This window comes from Orcinus orca, chromosome 11 (genome assembly GCF_937001465.1).
Source record: "Orcinus orca chromosome 11, mOrcOrc1.1, whole genome shotgun sequence".
Taxonomy (NCBI): domain Eukaryota; kingdom Metazoa; phylum Chordata; class Mammalia; order Artiodactyla; family Delphinidae; genus Orcinus; species Orcinus orca.
Genome location: NC_064569.1, coordinates 95,456,468 through 95,483,733, shown reverse-complemented (window position 1 = coordinate 95,483,733; position 27,266 = coordinate 95,456,468). Strand labels below are relative to the sequence as shown.

Genomic DNA, 27,266 nt, shown 5'->3' with positions numbered 1-27,266 from the left:
GAGGGCAAAGAGGGACGAGCCGAGGCGCTCTAGGATGCGGTGCATCACGGGAGTGATAGTTCAAGCGCGCGGTCCTTCGGCGTCCTGCCGCGCCCCGCGCCGGAGAACTGGACTGTCATACCCGATAGGCCACGCGCGCGGGGGAAAGGGAAGCCGGCCTTGGCCTCCAACAAATCAAATCGAAGGAAAGAAACTGCCGGCTTTCAAAATCCTCCTCCTCCGCCATCATCTGCCGCCGTGCGGGGAGCAGGTGGTGTTGGAGGCTCGAGCGGCGAGAACCGCTCGGAGAGCTGACGGACAAGTGGGCTGGGCATCGGGGCCGCTGGACTGGAGGCGGCGACCCCCACCTGAACTGACCCGGACCCTAAATCAGTCCCCGCCCCGCCGGACCGACGTACGCGCTCCGGTCGACCCACGCGGCGGCGCCGCCTGTTTACGGTAAGGTCGGGGTCCCTTTCCTTTTCTTGTCACCTGCCTGGGATTGGGGCGGGGGGCGGCGCGGCCCTGGAATTGGAGGAGGAAGGTGTGGTGGCCCCGAGCACTCTGTGCGTGCCCCCTCCGCCTTCTCCCCTGTGCCCTCGATGGCAGAGCGCGATGGGGGTGGGAGTGAGGGAGTTGGGGGGCGTTGGCCCTTTTCACAAGTGGGGAGACTGAGGCTTAGAGAGGGCGTCAGGCCCACCCTGGCCGCCCAGCCCGCAGCTGCCAGCAGTGGCGTCTCCTGTTAGCGTCGGTGTCATCTGGGGGCGGTGCGCGTCTGCCTGGGATCCGGGATGGGGTTCCCGTACAGCGTGGCTGTCATTTGCGGCCCGTACTCGCGCATCGCTCCCCCGCTGCCGCCTCCCAATAGGCCCACACCCGCGGAGGGCCTGGGCTGGCGCCGCAGGCCCCGGACCAGCGTGAGTCTCTGCTGACGCTTGGCAGCAGCCGTGGATGTGCACCTAGGAAAATCTGCGACGCTCCTACGCGGAATGGAGAGGAGTGTGTGTAATTACCGTTCGTCTGTGCTTTGCCGCTGGTCCTTTGCAGACCTTGGACCAATCAGTTCACCACTGTGTGCTTCAATTTCCTAGTGTTTATAGTGGATGGTGTGTTTGTGTGTGTGTGTGTGTGTGTGTGTGTGTGTGTGTGTGTATGTATGTATGTACTGGACTGAGAAATGGACCCTCTTTCAGCTGAGAAGTTTTGTGTTTCTATTCCATCTGGAGGCCTCACCACCATTTTTCTAACCTTAAATTGTCCCATTCCATAACTCAAGTGGGGGGGGGGGGTTGAGGCTATTTTATATTCAGTTTCATCCCCTCATTCATTGTTGGAGCAGCTTCGAAAATGCCCTGCCTCATGCAGCAGATAGAGTGATCCTGTCAAAACATACGTCAGATCACAGTCTCTCTTCTGCTAGAAACCCTCCAATGGCTCTCTTTGTCACTCAGAGTAAAAGCCACAGTTCTTAAAATGGCCTTTGTGACTCGGGCCTCTTGTTGACTCTCTTTCCTCATCTCTTACCTCTTCTCTCCCTCCCTGTCTGTGCTCCCGCCCAGCTGGCCTCCTTGCACTTCCTCTAATCATCCCTCTTCCCCCACAAGAACCTTTGCGTTGGCTGCTTCCTTTGTAAGAATGCTCTTCCCCCAGATATCTGCATGACCCAATCCCTGATATCCTTCAAGTCTTTGGTTTTTTATTAATAATACCTTCTCTAACCATTCTATTTTAGATGGCAGCCCTCCCCCAAGAAAAACAAGAAAACTCCTTACCCCTTTCCCTGTTTATTTTTTTCTTATCACTATCTGAGACACTACATATCCTCGTTCTTCCCTGATTACCTGTCATTCCTCTTTGGGGAAATGTAGTGATGCTTTCTGCCAGTCTGCTGAACTCCAGTCTGCTGAACTCCAGGCTGGAAGCTCCTTTTTTCAGCAACTCTGTCCTTGGTCTGTTGTGATGGTGGCTGTTGTGATGTAGAGACTTCTGGTCTCCTAGGAACCCCTGAAGTCTGGCCACCATGGGCTGTCCAGTCTCCTGGCCAAGGCTGAAACCAGACGTACAGTGGGCTGACCCTCGTGCCCCACGCCCATAGATGGTGGGGCATTCTTTGGGATGGATGACCTGGATCCCATAGCCATCCATGTCCTGTTTGAGGAATGGGACTCTCAGACAGAGAGCAGCCAAGATGATCAGGCAGCTGTGTGTGCTTTGGGTAGACTCTTTGTAGCCATCAGACTGGGACTTGACTGCCATTCACTGGGGACCCAGGAAATAGTCAACTCACATGGCTTTGCTTGGTGTCCCAGCTGGGGCAGTTGGGCAGAGGAGGACTTGTAGTCGGATGGTAACTCTTCAGAGGCTGAAACCTCCACCTTTTTAGAACTGTTCCTTCCCAAATGCTATTTTCATTTCTCCCAGTGGTTTAGGGCTTGGGATTTCCTTAGCAGGGGGAGGTGGGGTCAGGTAGCTGAAATGGCTGATGTCCTACCTTGCCCTCCCCAACCCGGAGGCACCCGGAGAATCCTGTCTCTTAATGAACTTTGACCTCCTCAGGTTGCAGATTTCCAGGGGAGCCCACCAGCGTGGCCAGCATGGCCTCTGAAGACATTGCCAAGCTGGCAGAGACGCTAGCCAAAACCCAGGTGGCCGGGGGACAGCTGAGTTTCAAGGGCAAGAGCCTCAAACTCAACACTGCAGAAGATGGTGAGTTCCCGTGCAGACTGGCCCAGCGAGTGAGCGCTTACTGTTCCCACTTGTCAGGCCGGTTTAGCTTCATTATCACACGATTTGTCCTAGCACAGTGAGGCTCAAAGATGATTTGCCCATGAGCACACGGTAGGCATCCCTGCTGGTGACAGCTCAGGCTGGCAAGGTGGGAAGGGCCCCTTTATCTCTTGGAAGGGATGGTAGGCAATGAGGGACCACAGTTAGCGGCAGTCCCGAGATACAGCCCTGACTTCTTACTTCAGATCCAGCCCCACCTTCACCCCCAAGATCCAGAGCTGGTCTGGGAATAGTTGTTACCTTCCCCAGAGCTGAGGCCCTCATGCAGATGCATTAAAACAACAATCCAGGCCCTCTTGGGAGGTCTAGTCCACGCAGCTGAAGGGCCCTGGGAGAGGGACGGATGCTCCTGACTGAACAGGCATTAGGACTGGAGAGAACGAGGAGTCGGAAGGCAGACCCTGTCTCACCATCCCTGGCCAAGGCATGGCTGGCACTGATCAACCCTGAATACCCTGGCATCTGGAAGCAAAGGCACCTACGTCAGTACTTGTAAGGCCTCTTGAGGTTCTGGCCCAACCAGGGAAACTGGTCTGGACTTGCCTGGTTGTCATGGTGTGCAGGCAGGCGTGCTCCCCTCTGCCAGGTCAGAGACTGCTTGAGTCCTTCCTTGGGTTGCTGGAAGTGTGGTGATGCATGTTCCTAATGTCTCTGTAGGGCCTTAAAATTTAGAGTTTCTCCCTGTGCTTTGTCACTTTTGATCCTTGCATCATCCCTGAGGGAGGGAGGTAAAAATGTTGCCATTTTATAAATAAGGAGAAAAGGACTTGGGGGACTTCAGTAACTTACCCAAGGTCATACAGCTGGTAAATAGCAGAGCTGGGATTTTATCAGAGGTCCAGCTGAATCCCTGTTCTGGTATTTCTCAGTAGATGTTCAGCTCAGCTCAGTAAGCATGAATTTGCTATTAAATGCTGTCATTAACACTATGTCAGGCAGTCTTAAGTGCCATACAAAGAGTATCTCAATTTATCCCCCCCAAAAGGCCTTGAGGTAGATTTCATCCCATATTGCAGATTGGGAAATTGAGGCTTAGGGAGGTGATAGGACATTCCTAAGGCCCAGCTAGAAGTAGTGGAGCTGGGAAGAAAGTTCAGGTTTGTCTGGTCCTAAAATCCATGCACATAATGACTTCACTAGCTCAGGCTGGATATGCTGCCTCCCATTTTGGAGGTCATCAGGGATGGCCAGCTTATAGCCATGGCGTCTCAGGAGCTCCTTACCTGGAATCGGAATGAGGTACCCAGACAACTAACAGGAGGGAGAAGATGAAACGTGCTCGGAGAGACATGAAGAGAAAGCTCTGGGAAGTGAGGTCGAGGAAAGGGATCTCTTTTAGCTTAGAAGGGCACAGGAAGTCATTCTATGGATGAGGTGGGTGTTTGAAGGAGGAAGGGCACTGCACGTGAGTTGACCCAGGAGCTGAGACACATAGGGTGGGCTTGAGAGAAGAGAAGTCAGAATCTCATCTCACCAGGGCAGAGGCCCTTGAATGCTGTACTGAGGTGCCTGGTGGCCTAATTGTGGGCCCAGAAAGGGCCTCTATCTGGGCTGGGAGTGAGCGGGTGAGGTCCAGGGAGGGTAGGGGCCTGTGAGGGGAGGCCGTGAAGCTGATGATTAGAACAAGGGCCTTTTCTCTCCCTAGTAAGTCATTTAAGGATCAAAGAAAGTTCTTGCTGCCTTACATAGCAGAGTACCTGGAACTTGTTACTTTGTGAGGCAGTAGAGGCTGAAAAGACAGATCCCTTCCATGCAGCCTCATGACAGTCGGTGGTTATTCAGGGGTGGTTGGGGCCCATCCCTCACCTGTTTTTGAGTTTAAACAGAGGTATGGGTTGAATATCAAGTGAGAGGGGCAACTCAGCTGTGACCCCCACCCTCTCCTGTACCTGCTCTTCCCATTTTGGTGCTTTTCCTTCCACGCTCACTCTGTACTTGTGACTCTCCCCAGGCTAAACTTGTGGCAAGTGCAGTACTTTCGGATCTCTGTACCTGTGTCACTTACACAGCTCCCCTTGGGGCCCTGGCATCTCTGTTGCCTTCCTTCTAAGAACGGTATAAACATTCCCTTGAGCAGCCATCCTTTCTCCTGGTGACCTGGCCATTCCCTGGATGTTAGGGGGACTTCCTTTTGGAGCAAATCTTCCAAAGGGCTGAGAGGCCATGCCAGCCCTTGCCCCAAGTGCCAGCTGCAGGGGAGGCCTGGGCACCTGGAGCTCTGGAATTGCAGCTCCAGAGTATGGAGAGAGGTTCGGGGACTTCTCCACCAGGGCCCTGCATGAAGTCCTTGGTTGTGCAGAAGCAAGGCTTTGGGGAGCAGCACGTAGGTTCAGCTTTGGAAAACCAGTCTGAAGCTCAGCTCTGCCGTTTTCCCTGAACTCCTGGGCAGGGTGGTTTCATTCCGTGGAGCCTCAGCTTTCCTTTCTAGAAAATGGGAGTCTCATACCTGTCCAGCCTTTCTTGTTGTGAAACGAGTGCTGGTCACTGCCGTCTGTCCGTGTGACCTTAGTAGGTATTTCCATACTCTCTCTGTGTCTCAGTTCACTCAGCTGTAGACTAGACCCAACAGTAACTACCTTTAGATGTGGTGGTAGTGAGCAGAGGCAAAGCGAGTCCCTTTCTCCACAAACTCATGACCCAGTAAGGAAGATGGTATAACGATCAAGTCACGGGAGTTCCCTGGTTGGCCTCCACGTTTTCACTGCTGAGGGCCTGGGTGGGTTCAACTCCTGGTCGGGGGAACTAAAAAAAATAAATAAATAAAAAGTAACTATTCAGATGAGTGTAAAATTGTAGCAGGCTGCACATGAGACATCAGAGGCTGTGAAGCCCGGTTGTTGGCCAGTAGCAAGGGTTTCTGAGGAAGTGCTGCTGCACGGGAGGCGAGGGGAGGGAGGCGCGTGTGGAGGCTTCTCAGGGAGCCCCTTATGGGCTGCAAGTCACAAGCTTTCCGACAGCCCTCCGGTTGTGTGTTCTTCTCTTCTCTCACACTCCTCTGTCTCTTCCCTACCACGTCACCCGCTCCATCCTGTGCCAGCCAAACTAGATTTGTCTTTCGTGTAACCTGCGTGCTTTTTTCAGATTGTGAAATTAATACATGCTCATTATAGAATACGGAAGCATCGAAAGACGGAAAAAGAACCATATCTTCATGATAACACAGCCCAGGGATATAACTACTTTTAATTTTCATGCATTTTTTCTGGTCTTTTGTTTTTTTTCTAAACACATAGCTGAGTTCCTCTTTTTTTTCTTAAAATAATTGAGATCATAATTACAGATACTTTAAAAGCTGCTTTCTAACCTGATGCATTGAGAATATATTGAGCAGGTGCTGGAAAAACACAGATTCACTCAGAATCCCACCACCTGGAAATAACCCCTTTAACATTTGGTTTCTGGACCTCAGTGTGTGCGTGTGAGAGAGAATGCATACAACATTTTAAAAGTGTGATCAGACCAAACACCACTGGATAACCTAATTTTTCACTTACCACTATAACATGATTATTTTCCAAGTCAGGTAATCACCTGTGTCGCCATTCATAAGGACATCAGTGTAACTATTTATATCACGTATCCCAGTGAATTAACCTGTCCTCTGCTGATGGACATTTAGGTTGTATGGAATTTTTCATCATAATGAAACAGAACAGTAGTGAGCACCCCACACGCAAGTCATTTCACCATGAAAGCACGTGTGCCATTGTGCCTGCTGGCCTCTGACTTGTGCCGTTTCCCTGCTTGGCCTGGTGTACTCCCCTTCGTGGCAGGCTACGCACACACAACCCACAAGGTGTGCCTAGCACCTTCTTCACCCAAACCAGCCAGTTCCCCTTTTCCCTTGCCTCCCAAGCCTTTCATGCCTGCCTTGTTTTAACACTCATTAGAGAGGGATTTTCTGTGTAGCCATGTCCCCTGCTAGACTGTGAGCCGGTCCAAGTCTCCCTGGTGAGCCAGGGTCTGGCGCCCCGTAGGTGCACCGTAGCCCTTGGAGTTGTGAGTGACGAGGTAGTCGCTGGGCCTCAGCTCCTGCCTCTGCCGTTCGTGGCTCCAGAAGTCTAAGGTTCTGTTTTTCTGGTCCTGGGCAGCCAAAGACGTGATTAAGGAGATTGAAGATTTCGACGGCTTAGAGGCCTTGCGCCTGGAGGGCAACACGGTGGGCGTGGAAGCAGCCAGGGTCATCGCCAAGGCCTTGGAGAAGAAGTCGGAGTTGAAGGTGAGGTCTGCAGGGCGAGTAGGCCCAGACTGGTTGGGGACAAGCCTCCGCTCACAGCCCCACGGCCGATGTCATTAACCCTTAAGGCGACTCAGGTCCATTTTGTGAGTTAAGGGAACTGAGGCTCAGGGGAGCTGAGGAAACAGCCCAGGGTCTTGCCACTGGTCAGTGGCTGAGCCGTATTCCCGTTTCCAAGTCGGATGCGCCTTCCGTGGTACAGCTGTGCTTTCTGAAAGGGGAGGCGTACAGGGCCTGGGCCATGAGAGGAAACGGAGCGGATTTGTCCAGGGAGGGCCCCGAGCTCGTTGTCAGAGTGACCCTTGATGTTTGTTTCCCTCAGGAAGATCACGGTCAGGTTAACAGACAGCCAAGTCAGGACTGTCTCTGCTCTCCTGCCCAGGGCCTCCTGTCCTGAGCATAAGCTGGGACATTTTCCTATGAAAGAACTCAGCTCTCCTCAGTGACCTGTGAAGGACAGGAACGGAGGAGAGGTGGCCCGGGCATGGAGGCCGCAGCAGCTGAGCTTTGGCATCCAAGGACCTAGGTAAAGCCCCAGCGCCACCACCTTATTTGCTGCATTATGAGGCCTTGCATTGGACTCAGCTCTGAAACTGGGCTCCTTTATGCAAAGAAGTTTTTCCTCCCTGAGATGTTGCCATGGTGGCCACATGCAGGCTCATGTAGTGAGAGAGCTTGAGCCGCGGGAATACCGCATGCATCTTGTCACCCTGTGTAGACCCAGGGCCTTGAATCGCCCCATGTCGTGTCTCAAGCCTGCTTCAGTGCTGGAAGGAGCCCAGGGTGGGAGCAGCGGCAGGGCCAGAGCTGCCCTTGACACCAGTGCTGTTCTGGCCACAGTACTGATGCGAGATAAGTTGCTATTTCCACTCTTGCAGCACGTGCACAAGTTAGGTCTTGACAGATGAGGAAAGTGTGGCCCAGGGTCACACATCTCAGGATTGCAGCCCAGATACCATCCCAGTCTCTTGACTGCTCTGCTGCCCACTTGGAGATCATTGAGGCCTAAAGCCTATTTCAAAGATAAGATACAAAGGGTCAGAGACAGGGAGTGGCAGGCCTGCATCAGCTAAGGCAGGACTAGAAGCCAGCCTTGTGCCCCAGAGCCCCATGCTGACCTCAGCCCATCAGAGTTGGGTTGGGGAAGCTTCAGGATGAGATGCCACTGTCTGTTGGGAGGGGCTCAGGCTGTGGCTACCTGTTCTGACCCTGCGCACCTGTGTGCAGGTGTAACTCACTGAGCAGACCCATATAGAATGCCTCCCGGTATGTTAGTGATTTGCATTATTGGAGGATGTGAGAATTCTACTGCAAAAATCAACTTCTCTTGTACTTAAGGTTGGGTTTAGTTCATACATTTTAAGGACTGGGTTTCAGGGGAAAGTTGCTTGTCCTGTGTCCCATCATTTCCAGGTTTGGCCCAGGAAAGGCTAGAGCTGCCAGAGTTGATATTTTGGTGGACACAGCAACCAGAGTTAGAGAGTAGGGCTGTGTGCTTGGAGCCTCAACTCTGCTGGCCAGCATGATACATGACCCAGTCACGTGGCCACTACCTTTGTGACATTTACCTAATATTTCCTTTAAATCAGCTCATTTTGAAGTAATTTAAAAGCAAACACGATCCCTTCTATAACTGGAAAATGGCATCCCTTACCATAAAGGAAATAAAAGAGTGTTATTCAATTCTAGTTTGAGGCCATTGCCATCCAGAGACTCTGAGCCTGAAGCCTGCTCTCCCTTCGTTAGAAAGGCAGATGAGCTGGAAGTGGGGAGGTGGGTGAGACCCACCGGCCCCAAACCGAGCCTTCCTTCTAGAGGTGGTCAGGAGGGTTGAAAAGAGACTTGAAAAGAGAGTAACTTCCGGGACTTCCCTGGTGGCGCAGTGGTTGAGAGTCCGCCTACCGATGCAGGGGTTGTGGGTTCGTGCCCTGGTCCGGGAGGATCCCACATGCCGCGGAGCGGCTGGTCCCGTGAGCCATGGCCGCTGAGCCTGCGTGTCCAGAGCCTGTGCTCTGCAACGGGAGAGGCCACAGCAGTGAGAGGCCCGCGTACCGCAAAAAAAAAAAAAGAATCCGCCTGCAAATGCAGGGGACACGGGTTCGAGCCCTGGTCCTGAAAGATCCCACATGCTGCGAAGCAACTAAGCCCATGTGCCACAACTACTGAAACCCGCGCACCACAACAAGAGAAGCCACCGCGTTGAGAAGCCCATGCACTGCAACACAAGAGTAGCCCCTGCTCACTGCAACTAGAGAAAGCCCACGCGCAGCAACAAAGACCCAGTGCAGCCCAAAAAAAGATAAATAAATAAATTAATATTTTTAAAAAAGAGTAACTTCCTCACTGCTGGATCCTGTATTGTTTCCTTTCTGTTCCTCCACCGCCCAAAATCATGTCGCTGTGGCCCACACAGTGTGGGAAACTAGCACTGGGGAGAAATAGTGGGCCAAGAGTCTAGTGTCTTGGTCCTGGTCCTGCCACTGCCCTGCCAGCGGGCCTGGGGCCAGTCCCTTCCCTCTCAGCCTGATTTCCCTCTTGGAGAACCAGAGGGTTGGACAGATGGCACGTTTTCCTGACACTTCTGCTGATTCCCCCATGGTCCTTAGGGGCTGCCAGGTCCTATTAGCTTCGGTCAGAGCTGGTCCCACTTTTCACCCAAATTCAGCAGTCTTGTTGTGCTCAGTAATCCAAGTCTATGGAGACAAGGGGCTGCCTGAAGGCCACCTCCAAGGGTTTCAGCTAACTCTTTTCTTCCTCTTTCCAAAGCGATGCCACTGGAGCGACATGTTCACGGGAAGGCTGCGGTCTGAGATCCCACCTGCCCTGGTGAGTGAATGGGGCCTCTGCTCGTGCTGCCGGCTGCAGGGACCCCTTTAGCACTTCCCAGGACTTTTTCTCACGGCCTCTTCTTTCCGGAGACTGAGTGCCCTGTGGGTGCCTGAGATGCTGAAAAGGCAGCCAGGCGAGCACAGCCTCCGCCTGTGTCCTGACGAGCAGGAGCCAGGAAGTGAGGACTCAGAGTCCCTGTGAGACCGGGCGGCCCGGTGACAGGAAGTACAGCAGACACTTCCCAGGGTTCACTCTTGAGCTTAGTGGTTTCGCCCGCAAGTAGCATGGATCTTACTCCCTACGTGATTACCCCTCTCGTCTTGGCCCCTCCCTCCCCTGCACCCTGTGGTCCCTCTCGACCTCATTCTGCACACAGGCTGCCTTGGCTGTCCTGTCTCCCTCCGGCCCTTCCCTTTCTCCGATACCACTCTTTTTTTATTTTTTAATATCTTTATTGGAGTATAATTGTTTACAATGGTGTGTTAGTTTCTACTTTATAACAAAGTGAATCAGTTATACATATACATATATCCCCATATCTCCTCCCTCTTGCTTCTCCCTCCCACCCACCCTCCCTCCCTATCCCACCCTGCTAGGTGGTCACAGACCACCGAGCTGATCTCCCTGTGCTATGCGGCTGCTTCCCACTAGCTATCTATTTTACATTTGATACCACTCTTTTTGCTTTGGTTCTCATCGTGGGTGGCTTCCCTCTGCCTGTTTTCCATTTCCGCATTCCTGGGGCTCAGCCCCTCTTGGGTGGAGCTCCCAGCCTGTGTGTGCACAGGCGCACTTGTGGGAGGGATAGGAGGGGTCACAGGACAGAACATGGCTCAAGGGAAGGGGGCGGGGCTGGCAGCGGGCAGCCTCTCAGTGTATCCTTCTAGCCCAGAGTGTCCTTGGGGCGAGGTTCGTGGTCAGTTGTTGGCACGATTGTCCATGTGCCGGCGCTGCCTTCTCAGGCCTCCATTTATCTAGCCGGCACTGGTGCTCCTGAGATGACTGGGCACCAACCTCATTTCCAAAGCAGTTCAGTCCGGCAGACAGTTAAGGGTCATCCAGGTTGTGACAGGTGTCCCCATGGAGGCCCTGGAGGGCGGGCTCCCTGGGTGGGGGATTTAGGAAGCCCCTGGAGAGCTGCTCCAGTTAGATACCAGCCTCAAAGGATGGACGAGAACCAGGGGAGGCTGGGGTTAGAGGGCAGGTTAAATAAATTGATTTGGGTGATTTAAGAGCCTTCTGCAGGGTTTTCAGTCTGATATAACATGATCAGCTCTATAATGAAATGGTCTGTGTCTCTGCCAGTTCCCCACCAGCCTGGATGCCCTCTGAGGGCAGGGGGGGCCTGGCATAGACGCAGCACCTTGTCCGTGTCTGTGAAACGGACATGAGCTCCCTCTGTGCCCAGATCTCACTCGGGGAGGGACTCATCACAGCCGGGGCCCAGCTGGTGGAGCTGGACCTGAGTGACAACGCGTTCGGGCCCGACGGCGTGCGAGGCTTCGAGGCCCTGCTCAAGAGCTCCACCTGCTTCACCCTGCACAAACTCAAGCTCAACAACTGTGGCATGGGTGTCGGTGGCGGCAAGGTGAGTGCGGCAGCCCCCTTCCCCGCATCCCCATTGTCCTCCGCCTCCCTCCCTGCCCAGTCCCCTGCTACATTTGTGTCCATCTGAAGTATGTGCCCTTGGCCACCCACTGCCTGGGATGGTTGGCCTGTTGTTTTTCTCTTCAAAGGAGAAGGGCCTCAAAGGCAGCAGCCTGTGGCCAGTGGGGAGAGGAGATGGAATCTGTGAGTGTGGGGTTGCCAAGCAACCATCCTCAGTTCCTGTGTTGCCTTGGCAACACATAGGCAGTATTGCATACGTACTCCGACCTGCTGGCTCTGCAGAATGCAGGGCTTGGGCATCACTAGACCTGCTGTGCCCTCAGAACAGCTGGCAGAGCCGTGTAAGGCCTGGCGTGTGCACGTGGGAGAGGGAGCCCAGAAAGAGAAACCACTCTGGGAGGCCTGGGCACAGCTCACCTTTGTTCCTGGCTAGGACCTTGCCCAGGGTGCCTCCCCCATCCTGCCAGCAAGTCAGGCTGGTCCATGTAGAAAGGCACCTAGGGAGGCCAGCCCTGTTTATTCTCTTCTTGGTCCATTCTGGCTGCTTTAGGCCTAGATTCTAGAAAGGCTGAGCACCAATCTGTATTCCCATCCTCCTTCCCTCACGTTCTGACCAAAAGGAGCAAAGGGCCAGGACATAGGAACAGACAGCGAACGGAGACATCTTCTCTTTGAAGATGTGTTACCTTAATTCTCTCGCCCTTACTGAAAGGTGGGTGACGCTGTCCCCATGTTTTCAGATAACTACACTTGAGCTTAGCGATGTTGGGTTGAGCACCCCAGATGATGTACCTAGCATGGGACGGATGTGGGATTTGAACCTGCATCCACACGGCTGGTCAGAGCAGCAAGAGGAGCCACCTACGTGATGCTCGCGGTGGCCCAGGCTGAGGAGCCAGAGGGGCCACCCCTGCAGACGGCCTGTCTCCTGCCCGCAGGAGGGAGGGCAGGTCACGCTCGTGCACCCATCTCAGCCAGCGCTCCTCCAGTCTAGGGGGCAATAGGCTGTATGTGTTAAGACATAAAAATGTTTGCATCAGCACTGAAGACAGGTCCAGCCCAGCCCAGAGTGGGATGTGCTGGGAGAGCCACCTCTGCAAAGATCCCTTGAGGCTGGTCTACAGCAGAAGTTGGCGGTCTCTGCCCTGAGCACACGCGTGACCCACCACCATCACGGAGTCAGGCTGGTGGTGTCCCGTGTCCTGTACGTGCCCCAAGAACAGAGCTGCGTGCAGGCAAACTGACCCAGCTGCCGGTCACAGCTCCTCCGCGTATTTGCTCTGGGAGCTCAGCCAGTTCATGTGCCTCCCCCTGAGCCTCGGCTTCCTTGTCATAGAGTAAGGCCAGTTCCACCTGCCTCCCAGGCCCGTTTTCAGGTTGAAACAGGGCGTGAAAGTACCTTTGCCGAGAGTGCTCCAGACCTAGTAGGTGCTCTAAACGTTATCTCTCTTCTGCTGCACTTCCCCTGAATCTTCGATGTCTTATTTACCCTGGTCTCTCCAGTTCCAACCTAGCAACCGACAGCATTTTTAAACTCCTGCTCTGTTGGTGTCACGGGAGAGAGGCTACCTCCTGGCACCACCCCAACGTCAGGGCAAACCAGATTTTAGGGTTTCACCCCCAGCAGCTGAGCCCCTGCCGTGTGGCTGGCCTGAGCACGGGCGTGTGTCAGATGGGTGCGGCGGGGCCCTGCTCTCCTCGGCCGGCTCCCCTTAGGCATCGTGGAGCGTGGAAGAGATGCTGGAGGATCCGGAAGATTTGGGTTCTGTGCAGAGTCTGCCACTTAGTGAATGTAGGAGAGTTTCTGTCGCTCTCTGAGCCTGAGCTTCTTCAGCTGGAGAGTGGGAATCACGATGGTCCCCACCTGACAGAGGGCTTCTGACAGTAAAGCGAGCTGTGAGGCCCCTTCCCCAGGACCTGTCTTAAGGTTGGCCACTCAGTGTTGGTGTCTCCCTTCTCCCGGGTTCAGGCTCCCCATCTCTGCTGTGGGGCTAAACCCCATGGGGTGACGAGACATGCAGACACGGTGGTGGATGTCAAAGCCCTTGTCCCTGCAGGGTGCTGGGTGTGGGTGAGGTATGACGCTGTGCTGCTGAACAGCTCTTCGTCCCCGTGTCCACCACCCTGGGGTTTCATGGCTTGTTGAAGACCAGGGCCTCCTGCCTTAGGCCCGGGCCCCTTGCCTTTCCCCCCCAGATCCTGGCAGCAGCTCTGACTGAGTGTCATCGGAAGTCCAGTGCCCAAGGCAAGCCACTGGCCCTGAAGGTCTTCATGGCTGGCAGAAACCGTCTGGAGAACGACGGAGCCACTGCCTTAGCAGAGGCTTTTGGGGTGAGTGGTTTCTGCCTGTGGAGCCCATCAGACTTGCCCTTGAGCCAGCAGGGAGGGCGGGAGCAGGAGCCGCGGCTGGATGAGACGCCCCTGGATGTCCTTGTCCCCGCTGCTCCCTCTGCTTTGCCCTTGCTCCTCCCAGCGGGCCCAGGACACTGCTGAGTCTCTGCTAGTGAGAGGGCTGCACCTGCCCCATGGGCTAGGAAATTGGGGGTCTGTCTCCTACTTCTCTTAATTTAAGCATTTCCTTTGGCAGACGATATTCTAGCAGCATTAACCATGCTCAGGCCACAGCAGCATCCCCCGTGGTTCTGCTGCTTCCGGCACTCCACCTGCCTCAAGAGAGCGGACGTTGCAAGGGAGAAGGGCCTTGTGTCTTACTGGACCCCTGGCTGCAAGGGGCTTCTGCCTCTTCCTCTGTAGCTGGAGTGGCCTGGTCACCTCATAGACACGGTGACATTAAAGATTACGCCCTCTCTGCACCCCTTCCCTTGGTCGCTGTCCTCCATGTGCTGGGACGGGGTACATCGTTCAGCAGGCGTCCTCGGTGCTCTTAGAAGCAGAGGGGGGGCGCTTAACTTGGGTCCATGGGATCCCACTGGTCTGTGGGTAGAATTCAGGGCGTCTTTGAACATGGCTGGGGGGAAATTGCATGATTGTTATCACTACCAGAGTTAAATACAGTGTTACCTTCCGCTGTGAATATAGACAGTAAACCTCAGCAGCTTTAGAAATTCCTGTAACTTTGTTACCAGGAGAAATCACAGATACTTTCCTGTCAAGTGATCGCTGTTAGAGATAGATAGAAATTTTGTTTCTCGTACATTAAGATCACAGTGATGGTACACCTAGGTCTTGTTATTCATTGCCTTAAGAGGTACATAGATTACTACAGCACACATTTGGGCAGCTTCTCTTAATATTTTGATAATTGTCTTCCGAATGAATTTGTTATTCTATATAATTTAACTTAAAATTTAAAATCATCCTGAGGAGGGGAGCCCTGGGGCTTTCCCAGATTGCCCGACGGGTCCATGGCACAGAAAATATTAAGAGGCCCTGACTTGGAATGTGCCTCAGTTGGGTTGCCTGTATTTATTTGTGAACCCCCACACTGTGCTGGGCGCCCAGAGACAACAGAAGGTGCCTGGGTACAGAGTTATGCCCGCCTGTCCTCAGTCCTGGGTAGCAGTGGCGATTGGGACGTGGGCCTCTCCTAGAGCTCTTGGGGGCTGTTGGGGTGCAGACGAGAAGGTGGCTTCGCTACTCCAGAGTGATGAGCGCCATGACAGAGGAAGGATGAGGTGCTCTGGGGGCAGAGAGGAAGAGCCCTGGATTGTGCTGGGGGGTTGATCCAGGAAGTCTCCCTGGAGGGAGGAGGCATCCAAAATGAGAGCTGCTGAATGCATGAGGAGTCGGCCTGTCAGGAAAATGCCAACAACATAAGGAGACAGAGTTCCAGGCAGAGAAAGGGAGGCGTCCAAAGCCAGAGTGAGAGACGAAAGACCCTCCTCGCCCCCAGAAAAGGAGGTGGTGTGTGGGATGCCAGTTATATTGTGCAAATAAGGCAGTAGGGCCCCAAGAGAGAAAGGCCAAGCAGAGCTATGTTATATAGAGTAGAGCCAGGGCTGACTGTCAGGCCAGAGCCCAGGGTCCCCACAGTGCAGAAGGTACCAGACGAAGACACCTGTGCTCAGAGCTGTGTGACCCTGGGCAGGTTACGTAGCCCCTCTGATGCCTGGTCATCTCTTGTCTAGTGGTGATCCTAATCCCAGGTCGGTCTCCCTTGTGAAGTTGTGGAGAGGCGGAAGTGGTAATGCCCTGAACGGGCACCAAACGGGCAGGTCCCTCTGGTGTCTGATGTGTAGTGCTGCCTTCCTGCCTGGGGCTGTCCCCCTTCCTTGGGGGCCCACCTGTCTCCCTCCTGCTCCTCGCAGATCATCGGGACTCTGGAGGAGGTCCACATGCCGCAGAACGGGATCAATCACCCCGGTGTCACTGCCCTGGCCCAGGCGTTCGCCATCAACCCCCTGCTGCGGGTCATCAACCTGAACGACAACACCTTCACCGAGAAGGGTGCCGTGGCCATGGCCAAGGTGAGGGGGTGCGGCCGGGCCAGAGCAGGCCCCGGAGACTGGGTCTGGCTGCTGCCTTTGTGATGGACCCATCAGCAGGTGGCTGCTCTCCCTCCTACCCGCCCACTTGGTGTGTATCCCATGGGTTCAGCCATGTGAACATCTCCAGAGCGGGGCGTATGTCACAAGCTAGCCTGTGCCCTTTTGGGCAGCTCTGCGTGTCCATACCACCACATCCTAAGCTGCCTTCATGCAACCCTGGCTGTCGGCGCTGGTTTTGTTCTCAGAGGCCTGTTGGAGGCTGCTTCAGCCTGTTTCCTCACTGATTCTTTCGTCAGCTGTTGATTGAGCCCCTGTCTAGCGCCCATCCCTGTACTAAGTGCAGGCCACACACAGTTGAGTCAAAGACTCTGCCTTCAAGGAGCCCTAATTCGAGGAGGGGAGGAAGTAGCTAATCGGCAACAGCACAGGGCCGTGAGCACAGTGGCTGGCTGGGTGTCCCATGACCCCACAGGAGTCTAGTAGGCCTGCCGTGGGGTGTTAGCAGAGACGTGTGCAAGGGTTGGGGAGCACACAGGAAGTTTCAGTCAGACGCAGGGCAGGCTTCCTGGAGGAGGTCACATTTTGGCCAAGTTCTCCAGGACAAGTGGACTTTGGACAAGGAGGGCGGGAGGGGTGTTTCAGGCAGAGGGGTCAGCAGCACGTGGGGAGGCCCAGAGATGGCAGGAGCCGTGCTCCATTGGGCCTGGTGTGAACAGGCCAGGGTTCGAGGTGTGTTGGAGGGCTGGAGGAGCTGGAGGGGGAAGGCAAGTCCTTGTGGCCTTGCTGACTCCTTGAGACGTGCTCCCGTGAGTAACGGAGCCATGAACGGGGCTTAGCCGGAGGCCAGGAGGCCACCTGGGGGCAACAAGAAGAGCTGATGAGTCCCCCAGACTGGATACAGGAGGGACAGGGTGTGATGACCAATATGGGGTGTGGCACCAGCTCGAGGAGGGCCCTCACCCTGGTCCTCACTTCCCGCAGACGCTGAAGGCCTTGCGGCAGGTGGAGGTGATCAACTTCGGGGACTGCCTGGTGCGCTCCAAGGGCGCCGTCGCCATCGCAGACGCCGTCCACGGGGGCCTGCCGAAGCTGAAGGTGCTGGCTGGCTGGCTGCCTCCTCCCTCCGGGGTCCAGGCTCCCCCACGCTCGGGGTGACAGCTGCGCGGGCAGAGCAGCTGTGGGGGGAGGTGGCAGGGTTGTAGCCTTCAAAGGCAGGTGGCCTGGGTTGATAGCCCACTTCTTCTACACCCTCCGCCTGTGACTCCGTGCACGTCTCTTCACCCCTCTTGAGCTGCAGTCTCTCATTTTTCAAAAAGGAGGAGGAGAGTGGTACGGGTCATTGCAATATAGCAGAAGTATACTGCACCCTAACTAGGGGGAAACGGAGGCTTCAGGGTAGTGGCAGGCCTCCCGGCCCGTGTTTCTATCATCCGCCTCTACCCCTTCCCATTATTTTTTAGGAGCTGAACTTGTCATTCGGTGAAATCAAGAGGGATGCTGCTCTGTCTGTTGCTGAGGCCGTGGCTGACAAGGTGGAGCTGGAGAAACTGGACCTCAATGGTAATAGGGGTGGTGGCCTCGGCCCAGGCCTGCCGGGCGGGCCCCAGCCCCCGGCCTGACCCTCTGTTCCCTCCCCTGCGAGCAGGCAACAACCTGGGAGAAGAAGGCTGTGAGCAGCTCCAGGAAGTGTTGGATGGCTTCAACATGGCCAAGGTGCTGGCGTCCCTCAGGTGGGGAATCTGGATTAGTGGCTCCTTTGTTACTGCTTTTATTCATTCAGTAAACGTTGGTTGAGTCCCTGTGATGTGCCAGGCACTGTGTTGGGCATTAGGGATATGACAGTAAGACAGCCAAGGTTTCTGACTCACGAGACCTCGTTGCCACGGGCGAGGGATCAAGGAGTGAGACAGAATAATCAAGTTATCACATGTTTAGCAAAGGGACAAATGGGGGCTGAGATAGGTCACCCTTTGGAGTGGGTGAGTTGGGGAGGCCTCTGAAGGGATGACCTTTGATCATCAAGATGATGTGACGGGCAAGGTGGGGCAGCAGTGACGTAGTGACGCGTGGGTAGTGGTCGGGGGGGCTCGGCATTGTTCCTGAAACCAGCCTTAGAGCTTGACTGTAGGAGGAGATCGATGCAGGCGAGTGGGGCTTCCTGGGTTCACAGAGGCCGGGGGTGGGGTGGTGGGGGGCTGCCTCCTCGATCGGGATGGGAGTTGGTTCAGCCCTCAGCACCCATCTCCGCCTGCCTCTCCAGTCTCTGCATTGGCTTCATTCACTTGTCAGGTCGTCGGTTGTGTCCCTCAGGGCCAGGCCCAGTGCCGCTGCTAGGAGCTATGCCAAGGTGGGCTCAAGGGGCTCCCAGTCCAGAGGACATGGAACAGCCTTCCTCAGAGGCAGGGCAGCCCCCTCCTTCGCCCTTAACCATAGCTTCCTGTGGTCAGCGAGATGTGGGTAGCACAGTCCTGGGCGTCTCAGCCTGGGCAGTATTCCTGCCAGGCCCTGGGCCGCAGCTGTGACAGGCGGTGTTCTTCATCTTCTCTGTCTCCCCAGTGGGGCCGTGGGTTCCTTTGGGACAGGGACGAGATTGAGGTCTTCCTTGTCTGCAGCGTGGGCTTCCCTCGGTGATGAGCAAGGAGGGATGGGCTCCCTGGTGACTCTACGTGTCCCCACCCTGGCGGCAGCTGCGCCCCTCGCCCTGTGCAGGCTCCTGCCCAGCTGGGGCCTTTGGGTTCTTGGAGCCATCGTGGGCCACTGGGCAGGGAGGGTCTGCTTTAGCCAACCCTGTCCTCTGCAGTGACGATGAGGGTGAGGATGACGAGGACGAGGAGGAGGAGGAGGAGGAGGAGGAGGAGGAGCCACAGCCGGGAGAGCGGAGGGAGCGGCCGACCGCACCGCCCAGGAAGATGCTGGATCCTGACGGTGGGGTGAGTCCCGTGGTTGCCATATCAGAGCCCTGGTCCCCCGAGCATGAAATCTTGAGACGTTTTTCACGGGGGTCATGGGTGTGGGATCCTCTTAGGCAGTGACTGCAAACTAGTTTTGACTGCACACTCTTTGTGGAAAGAGGAAATCATCCCAACGTAGTTGTATTTGTACGTACCTCAGTCTAGATGTGTTTATTCATCTATAAATTATAACACACGTGACGCTGCTACGTTACACGCAGTCAGTAATTGTATACTGCAGTGCTGCAGGATCCTCAGCTGGTTGAATCCGCGGATACAGAGGGCCAACTGTAAAGTTATACAGGATTTTCCACTGTGCTGGGGGTATATAAGTATTTCTAAAAGAATAGGGTAAAGAACAAGCATAACTAGAAGTTTTTTTTCCTACTCATCTTGGTGACCCATAAGGATGGCCCCCATTCCAGAGACTGGCTGGCTTGGTGACTCAGCTTGGACACTTGGTGTTCCTTTCCTGGCCGGGAGGCTGGTGGACTCAGGGCTGCCACGTCTGTTCCCTCAGAGGTTCCCAAATAGAGCTTTGGGAGGACTTTGGGTTGGACAGATTCAGCAGCTGTTGAATTTGGCTTATTGTCCAGTTTTATGGAAGCAGTTCCAGAAATGGCTGGGCGTCTTTGGTTCTTTGGGCACCTCTGGTGCTCGCCAGCAGTGCTTACCCGGCCTGAGGCTCTAGTTCCTGGTGAGGCCACTTGAGCCCTGGAGTCGCTTCTGCAGCATCACACGTCATGGCGAGGATCCACTTGGCTGCACCAGGCTCTTGGAGTCTGAGGGAGGTGGCTTGCCCCGACCCCAGAGGCTCTTACACAAGGAGCCGACCAGGGCCAGCATCTGTGGGCACCCCACCCTTGGGGAACTTTGGGGAATTCTGGACTCTGAGCCTTGACTGGCCTGCATGAGGGGCATATGTTCTGGGTAAGGAGTCTGGATCTGGACCTCTACAGAGCCACCTGTGCCACCTGTCCCCCAGGAACCAGCTCCTGTCCTGTCCTCCCCGCCTCCTGCAGACGTCTCCACCTTCCTGGCCTTCCCTTCCCCGGAGAAGCTGCTGCGCCTCGGGCCCAAGAGTTCCGTGCTGATAGCCCAACAGGTAACAGCACTTCCGACACCAGACCTGTTCCGGCCTTGGCTTCCGGAGCTGCCAGAGCAAAGGTTCAGGCAGAGCACGGGATTTGGGGGGGCGGGGCACTGTCGATGTGGGGGGCGGGGACTACCACGTGTTGTTTTTTTGTAAGACACACGCACACGCACACACACACACACACACACACGTGAAAATGGGTGTGACCAGTGGTTGCAGATGTCTGCGCCCACTGCGAACACACTTGGGCTGCGAGGAAGGGTAAGCCTGTGGCACCTCAGTGATGACTGGAATTCGGGAATCTTCCCAGGACTCTCATGTGAGCACACGCACCTAGGCTTCCCTCTGTGTGTTCTGCAGGACCAGCTGCTTCTAGAACAGCTGTCCCGCCCCCGGCCCCTGTGCAGGTCCTGGTCTGCTTGCGTTCTTGCTCCAGCCTCACTTGTTCGTTGGTTGGGTCGTTACTTCGTTCATTCGGAGACAGTTATCGAGCACCTCCTGTCTGCTGGCTGCTGCTCTGAATACTTGGGCATGATTTTATCTAACCTTCTTGGCAACCCGGAGTGTAGACCCTTCCACTCTTATTTTACCGACGAGAAAACTGAGGCTTACAGAGGTTAAATGATAAAAACAGGCACGTCTTGTTTTACTGTGCTTCACGGTTACTGCGTTTTTTGCAAATTGAAGGTTTGTGGCTTCCCTGTGTCGAGCACGTCTATTGGTGCCATTGTTCCAACAGCATTTGCTCACTTTATGTCTCTAGATAACGTCACATTTTGGTAATTCTCACAGTATTTCATACCCTCCACCAACAAAAAGATTATGACTTGCTGAAGGCTCAGATGACAGCATGTTTTAGTAATACAGTGCTTTTTAAATCATGTATGTGGCTTTTTTAGACTTGATGCTGTTGCACACTTAACAGACTTAAACAATGCACTAGGATACCAGAAACTTCACACGACTCGCTTTGTTGCGGTATTTGCCTTATTGCTGTGGTCTGGAGCCACACCCGCAGTATCTCTGAGGTATGTCTATGCAGAGAAATAAAAGGGGCCACTCGCAGAGCTGCCTTGATATTTTTGCTTTTTATCCCCCGTTTATATTTTTCTGTACTCTTATTTTTTTCCCCCATGATAAATGAGATTATATGATGCAAACCTCCATGTGGCCCACCTTTTCACTTAATACCATTCGTCATTTTCCTGTGTCAGTAAAACTCTTCTCGTGCCCTTTATCTCAGTGAGTGGATGTAGCACTTAAGCCATCCACTGTTTCTGTGGATTCACATTCTTTCCACTTTTCTCCGTCGTCAGGGAAATTGAGGTCAGTTTCCTTGTGTGTTAAGTATCGTTTGCATTCTGGATTATTTCGTCAGGTTAGATTGCAGGAAGGGGATCTCCGGGTCACAGGGATAATGATTTTTACCGTGAATTCTCTCAGTGTGTGTGCACACCTGCTGTGGCCGGGCCCGTGCAGGCTCTGAGGAGACAGCGTGGGGCGAGGCAGGACCTGTCCTTGCCTATTGAAGGCCCATTTCTTGCCAAGGCCTCCTCTAGCCACAGGCACATCCCCAACTGTGTGCCAAGGCCCTGGGGCTCTCACCCCTGGTGACCAGCCATTGTCTCCTGTGTCCTCAGACTGACACATCTGATCCGGAGAAGGTGGTCTCTGCCTTCCTGAAGGTGTCCTCCGTGTTCAAGGACGAAGCCACAGTGAGGTCGGCGGTGCAGGAGGCAGTAGGTGCGTGGGGTGGGTGGGGCCCGGATGGCTCCTGCCTTTCGCTGCCCCCGGGGCTCGGGTTGGAACATTCTCCTCTCACCTGCTCTTCCACTGGGTTCTTGCCTTAGAGCCGGCCGGGTGCTCGCCTCTGCTTTTTGCAGTTGGGGAAACTGAGGCCTTTCCCAAAGCCATACAGTTCTATACGGTGAGAACTCGGGCCAGGTGGCGCCCACCGCAGGAAGGTCGGACCTCTCGGAGGAGGGGTGATGAGAGCCGAGCCCTTGTCCCCACCTCTGAGCCTGTGCACACACAGTCCCCTCCACCTGGAGGTCCCCCTGCTTTCCCCGCATCTTTCCCAAGGCTTCCCAGGATCTCTAGTGTGGCCAGGTTGGGCCAGGCAGAGGGGGGAGGGAAAAGGTAGAAGGGAGTGGAAACACTTGGGAGGCTTTCTCCAGGGTTGTGGGTGACACTGAGATGGGAGGGTCCATGGGAGGGGAGGCTGGGTGGGGTGGGGGTGGGAGTCTCCGTGTCTGCTCCCTGAGAGCCCCGCCCCACCGTGGGCGTTTGTGGGAACGGGTTACCTGAATTCGGTTTCCCAGAACAGCCTCGCTCGCTCGGAAGCAGGGGCCCAGGCGGTCCCTGCGGGCCCTTGGCCATGCCTCCCCCCGTCCCTTCCCATCCATTCCCCCTCCCCCACCCCTAGAATGGCTGAAGCCTCCCCCAGCGGTGACCTGCCTCACTTAATCTCTGCCCAAGCCCGTCTTATCTGTGAGGCCAGGACAGAGAAGGGCCAAGGTATCACAGCTGGCAGGTTGAGCCCTTCGCCTGGTGCTAGCTGTCCCCTCAGTCTGCCACCTGTGTCCACATCCCACCCCCTGTGTTCACCTCCTGATGAGCGCAGGAGACAGGGCCCAGCCTGTGTGCTCAGGGGCTGCGGGCCCTTAGGCCTCTTTGCTGCTTCTGCCTTGCAGATACCTTGATGAAGAAGGCCTTCAGCTCATCCTCCTTCAACTCCAATGCTTTCCTCACCAGGCTCCTCATCCACATGGGGCTGCTCAAGGTGCGCTGGAAGGAGCGCGGGCCCCGGGGGGGGGGGGCGGGGGTGCACCAAAGGCAGCAGCATCCCGCACCTCGAGTCCTGCCGGGGCCTGTCACCCACACTGGCCCCAGGCCTGGGTCTGCTTAAGCAGCCTCGGCCTTCGTGACAGGATTTAGGATTCAGCTTGACCTTGGCCGTGGGGCTGTCAGCAGGGGCCAGGTGGTGGAGACCTGGGGTCCCCCAGGTGACCTTTTGAAGCTCACGCTGCCTTCTGCTGTCTGTTCCCCTTGCAGAGTGAAGACAAGATCAAGGCCATTGCCAACCTGTACGGCCCCCTGATGGCATTGAATCACATGGTGCAGCAGGAGTACTTCCCCAAGGCCCTTGCCCCTCTGCTGCTGGCATTCGTGACCAAGTGAGTGTGCCCTCGTCAGCTCACGCGGCCGGTGACCACGCGTGCAGGCCTCTGGTCAGCTGAGGCTTCCCTGGCCTGGTGACTGGGGCGTGTCAGAGGCCCTCACACCTCTCGGGCTCTCGGCATCTGTGTTTGAGTCTCACCACCCCTGTGCCCAGCTGAGGACACAGGGCTCGGGGACAGTGTCTCCCTGAGAGAGACAGGGGATGTGCACTGGCCCCATCTTGCAGACGAGGAAGCGAGCTCCGGGTCAAAGGAGGTGTTGGCCCACGGTCGTGCTGCTGACCCAGGTCCTGTACCCGGCAGCGTCTCTGGGAGCAGTTCTGTGTTCGTTCCCTCAGCTACCTAGGCCAAAGGGGTCTGCCCATTCGGCCTTCCACAGCCGCAGGCCCCTCTCCTGGGGACGCCAAGTGCCCAGACACACGAAACCTTGGCCTCCTCCTGGAGCGTCCTGGGAAAGGTGGGGCGCTGGCCACAGTCGAGTAAGAAGGAGCCTCCAGACCTCAGGGCCCCTCAGGGGCGGGTTGGGAGGCTTGTCCCCATCCTCACTGAGGCCCTGCGTGGCCCCCAGCTGACGTCCGGCCATCCCCAGGCCTCAGTCTCCCCATTTGCCCAACCAAGGGGTGGGTGAGGTTGTCGCCTTGGGGGAAAGTGGGAGGGGGTGTAGGAGAAAGGAGGTGCCCGCACCCTGGGGGACATGTAACACTGGCGGGTCCAGACCATCAGTCAGGATGCTTAGAGCGTGGGACGAAGTGTCGTGGGGCAGCCCGCCTGGGGTGGGGGGTGAGGAGCATGCGCCGGTCCCCCAGGACCTAGTTGGCACCTCGGCCTCTTTGCAACCTGACATCTCTTAGTTCCGTGTGCATAGCAGCGCCTCCTTAGTTGGGCCTCACTCCCTCGCCGTGTCTGCCCCCCTCTCTGCCACCACACTCCCCCCACCCAAACCGCCCCTTGCACTGCAGCTGCTCCTCTGCTGGAGTCCAGGGCAAGTCCAAACCCTGGTCCTGGATCTCGTGCTGGCTGCAGCCTGGCCTCCCCGCAGCGAGGTGCACTCTCCCCACACCTGTTCCCTCTGCAGGAGATGTTGCCTCAACCCATGGGCCTTCGCTCGGACTGTCTGGGGTGTCCCCACGTGGTGGCCCTAGCCCCCGCCTGCCAACCCCTGACGAAGCCCGGCTCCCTCTGTCTCCTTCCAACCCCTGGTTGGGACTGTTCGCTCTGCATTCCCATCATCCCCTGTGTGGCCCTTGGGCTGGGCATGGACACCCTCGCCCTTGATGGTCAGTTGACAGGCTGCCTCCTCCTGGCTTGTTGCCTGCCTTCCAGTGCAGGCCTCAGTCTATTCCACTTTAAAAGAGGGGGGGCTTGGGGGCTTCCCTGGTGGCGCAGTGGTTGAGAATCTGCCTGCCAATGCAGGGGACATGGGTTCGTGCCCCGGTCCGGGAAGATCCCACATGACGCGGAGCGGCTGGGCCCGTGAGCCATGGCCGCTGAGCCTGCGCGTCCGGAGCCTGTGCTCCACAACGGGAGAGGCCACAACAGTGAGAGGCCCGCGTACCGCAAAAAAAAAAAAAAAAAAAAAAGAGGGGGGCTTGGTAAGAGCTGCCCCCAGGCCTTGGGGGTGACTGAGCGACGGTGGAGTGATATGCATGCCCCCTTCCCTCAAGTCCCAGCCCAGTGGTCTGGGATCCAAGCCCGGATGGGACCAGGTGAGGTGTCTGTGGGCTTCGGTCCTGGCTGCACCACAGGCTCACCCATCCCCCTGAGCATCTTTCACCAGTTTCTTTCTCTGCAGTGAGACTAATGATCTTGATGGTAACCTGTTACTCGTAGGGGCCCAGGTGGGACTCCTGTGGTCCACTCTTACATGTGCACTAGTGGCTGCTGAGGGCTCCCTGGCACTGTGCACACTGGAGAGGCCTCGGAGAGCCTGTCTGGTGGAGAGCAGAGGCCCAGGTTCCCTGCCGGCTCGGCGGGCCTGTATTCTGGCCAGCTCTAGGCCATGTGGCCTCGGGTGTATCACCCGCCCCTCTTAGCCCCACCTACCCCCACCTGCAGAAGGTGGGAGCTACCGTCTCCCTTGCAAAGTCACTGCGAAAATGAGAACGATGGAGTCGGGTGTATATTTTGACCTCAGAAACGGCCCCCACTCCATCTTCACGGGGGAAACTGGCCCTGCTGTAGCCTGAGCTTCCTGGCCCCCAGAGGTGCCCGCCCCACCTGCTGACCCTTCTTTCCCCGCAGGCCCAATGGCGCCCTGGAATCCTGCTCCTTTGCCCGCCACAATCTACTGCAGACGCTCTACAAGGTCTAGACGCAATCTGGTCTCTCCCCATCCCTCGGCCTGGACCGGTGCCCTGGGAAGGGACTCAGAGGAAGGACTCTGGCCAGCAGCAGGGAGGGTCTTTGTCGCGTGTGTCGTGTCTCCTGAGTACGTGTGTTGGTGCGGCGTATGTGCAGGTGTGTGCTTCGTGTCGGGGTTCGCATTTTTAACGTCTCCCTGCTGGCCTGGCCCTGGTCCCGCTGGAGGGGAGCTGGCCCCCAGGCGGAAGGGCTGCAGGCTGCTCTGCCATTAAACTCACCGCCATCTGAGGACGCTCTGCTGATCTGTGCCGCAGGCGCCAGGCCCTGGTGGCTGTCCCCACCCACCTCGCCTTCCTTATCCTCTGGGGCTGCACCAAAGCCTGGGGTGTTGCTGTCCGTGTGCTGTTCCCTCCGTGTTGTGGCTGGGTGTTTCCTGCCCTGCCTGGGGCTGCTCACCCGATGGCTGCCTCTGCTTCCTGTCGCCAAGTCCCGGTCCTGCAGCCGCCACTCTTCCTACCATCCACCCACGCTGTGCTGAGCCCTCAGCCCGAGGGCCAGAGACTGCTGTGCGTGGGGCCGCGAGCAGAGGGCAAGACCCTGGCACCCACACCGTGTGGACAGGAAGAGAAGCCAGTGGGCAGACGCTAGGGTCTAGGCACTGGACTTGCCTGGACGGTGCCGGCTCTGTGCCCGGTGGGCCCTTCTCTGGCTGCGGAAGTGTCTGTGACAGGCCTGCGTGCTGAGCTGGAGGGGGCATCTGGGCAGGCCCAAACCTGTTCTCCAGCCTGGGGGGGCAGGGCCAGGGCCCACTGATGCCTGAGCTGCATCTTGGGCACCCTTAAGGATCTGGGGCAGGGGCCGGGTGGGGGCTGGGCATGCCCTGTGACACCTTGCTTCCTCTCATGCTCTTTGTGTGTCTGGGCTGTGCCCGGGGCTTCACAAATAAAGTCATGTGTAGCAGCAGCGGAGACTTGAGAAGCTTTTCACCTAAAGTGGGCTGTTCTCAAGGTCTTGGTGCCTGGGGTCCCACCTCAGCATGGCCACTGTGACCCCATCTTGGTCTGTAGTAGGGGGGCAGTCCATCTTGCAGAAGAGCCGCCGGGCCAGCCCTGTGTCATGACCTGGGGCAGACCTGGATGCTTCCTCTGTTGTGGGCATGCCGGCTCCCATGGGACAGCTGGGCGGGTGATACCCAGGAGGGGCAGCGACCCATAGGGGTCGGGGAGGGTGGTGGGACTCCTGCTCCGGGCAGGGGAGGATCTGAGTTGCGGCCTGTCTCACCTGCCTGGCCCCACTTCACCCTTTACCCGACCTCTGGGCTGCTGCTCCACTGGCCCCTTCATTGCCCCATTGGTGGGCCTGGCTGAGCTGGACGGTGTCCAGAGTTTGCCACAGGCCCTGCTGGCTGCACAGGCAGGGGCCCCTGGGCCTGCCTGGGAAGCTGCCACGGGGCCCAGAGTGGAGGGCACCACCCCTGGGGTCCTCCCCTCCGGCTGCCACAGCGGTGTGAGGATAGCCCAGCACTTCTTACTGCCCCTCCTAGACAGCAGGCACAGGAGCAGAGAGGTCCCTCCGACGTTTTTTAGGGGGCAGTGTGTCTTTATTGGCCACGGACTACTCCAGCATCTTTCTAGGCCGGGTGGCAGAAGCGATGCCCAGGCCCTTGCCCTCCCCTCCTCCCAGCTGATAAAGCAGGTGGAGGTCCGACCAACTCCACCCCCATCTCCTTGCCTGGCCCTGTTTTGAGCTCTGGGGCTGCAGGTGCAGCCCTCGGAGAGCTCCCAGCCTGGTGCAGGAGACCATGTGTGGCCCAGAGTGGGGACTGTGGGCAGTGAGGTCAGAGAAGCCTTC

At 56.4% G+C, this 27,266-nt stretch overlaps 2 protein-coding genes across 4 annotated transcripts in view; both read left to right on the top strand.

Annotated features, from left to right (window-relative positions):
* Window positions 1-27,266, top strand: part of CHADL (chondroadherin like) — a 195,847-nt gene that overhangs the window by 154,346 nt on the left and 14,235 nt on the right. The window lies entirely within an intron of this gene.
* On the top strand, window positions 200-26,378 carry RANGAP1 (Ran GTPase activating protein 1). 3 transcript variants are annotated; one of them, XR_004476658.2, is made up of 17 exons: window positions 200-438; window positions 2,536-2,685; window positions 6,858-6,985; window positions 9,770-9,829; window positions 11,241-11,420; window positions 13,637-13,771; window positions 15,709-15,867; window positions 16,870-16,983; window positions 17,349-17,448; window positions 17,534-17,618; window positions 18,689-18,818; window positions 19,825-19,944; window positions 21,576-21,678; window positions 22,629-22,717; window positions 22,990-23,111; window positions 24,190-24,391; window positions 25,356-26,378. XR_004476658.2 is itself a non-coding variant. In XM_033405124.2 (16 exons), the coding sequence occupies exons 2-16, from the start codon at window positions 2,574-2,576 to the stop codon at window positions 24,254-24,256; spliced, it is 1,704 nt and encodes a 567-aa protein (XP_033261015.1). In that variant the 5' UTR covers window positions 200-438; window positions 2,536-2,573; the 3' UTR covers window positions 24,257-24,474. The 3 variants fall into 3 exon arrangements, 2 of the variants coding, with proteins under 2 accessions (XP_033261015.1, XP_004279571.1); XM_033405124.2 differs by lacking the exon at window positions 25,356-26,378 and having other exon boundaries at window positions 24,190-24,474; XM_004279523.4 differs by lacking the exon at window positions 24,190-24,391 and having other exon boundaries at window positions 202-438.

Bases quoted from the DNA above. Each gene is read 5' to 3' on its own strand.
- RANGAP1 (XM_004279523.4), top strand. From the start codon at position 2,574: ATGGCCTCTGAAGACATTGCCAAGCTGGCAGAGACGCTAGCCAAAACC. The intron at 15,868-16,869 runs GTGAGGGGGTGC...CACTTCCCGCAG, and splicing joins GTGCCGTGGCCATGGCCAAG to ACGCTGAAGGCCTTGCGGCA. The intron at 22,718-22,989 runs GTGCGCTGGAAG...TTCCCCTTGCAG, and splicing joins TCCACATGGGGCTGCTCAAG to AGTGAAGACAAGATCAAGGC.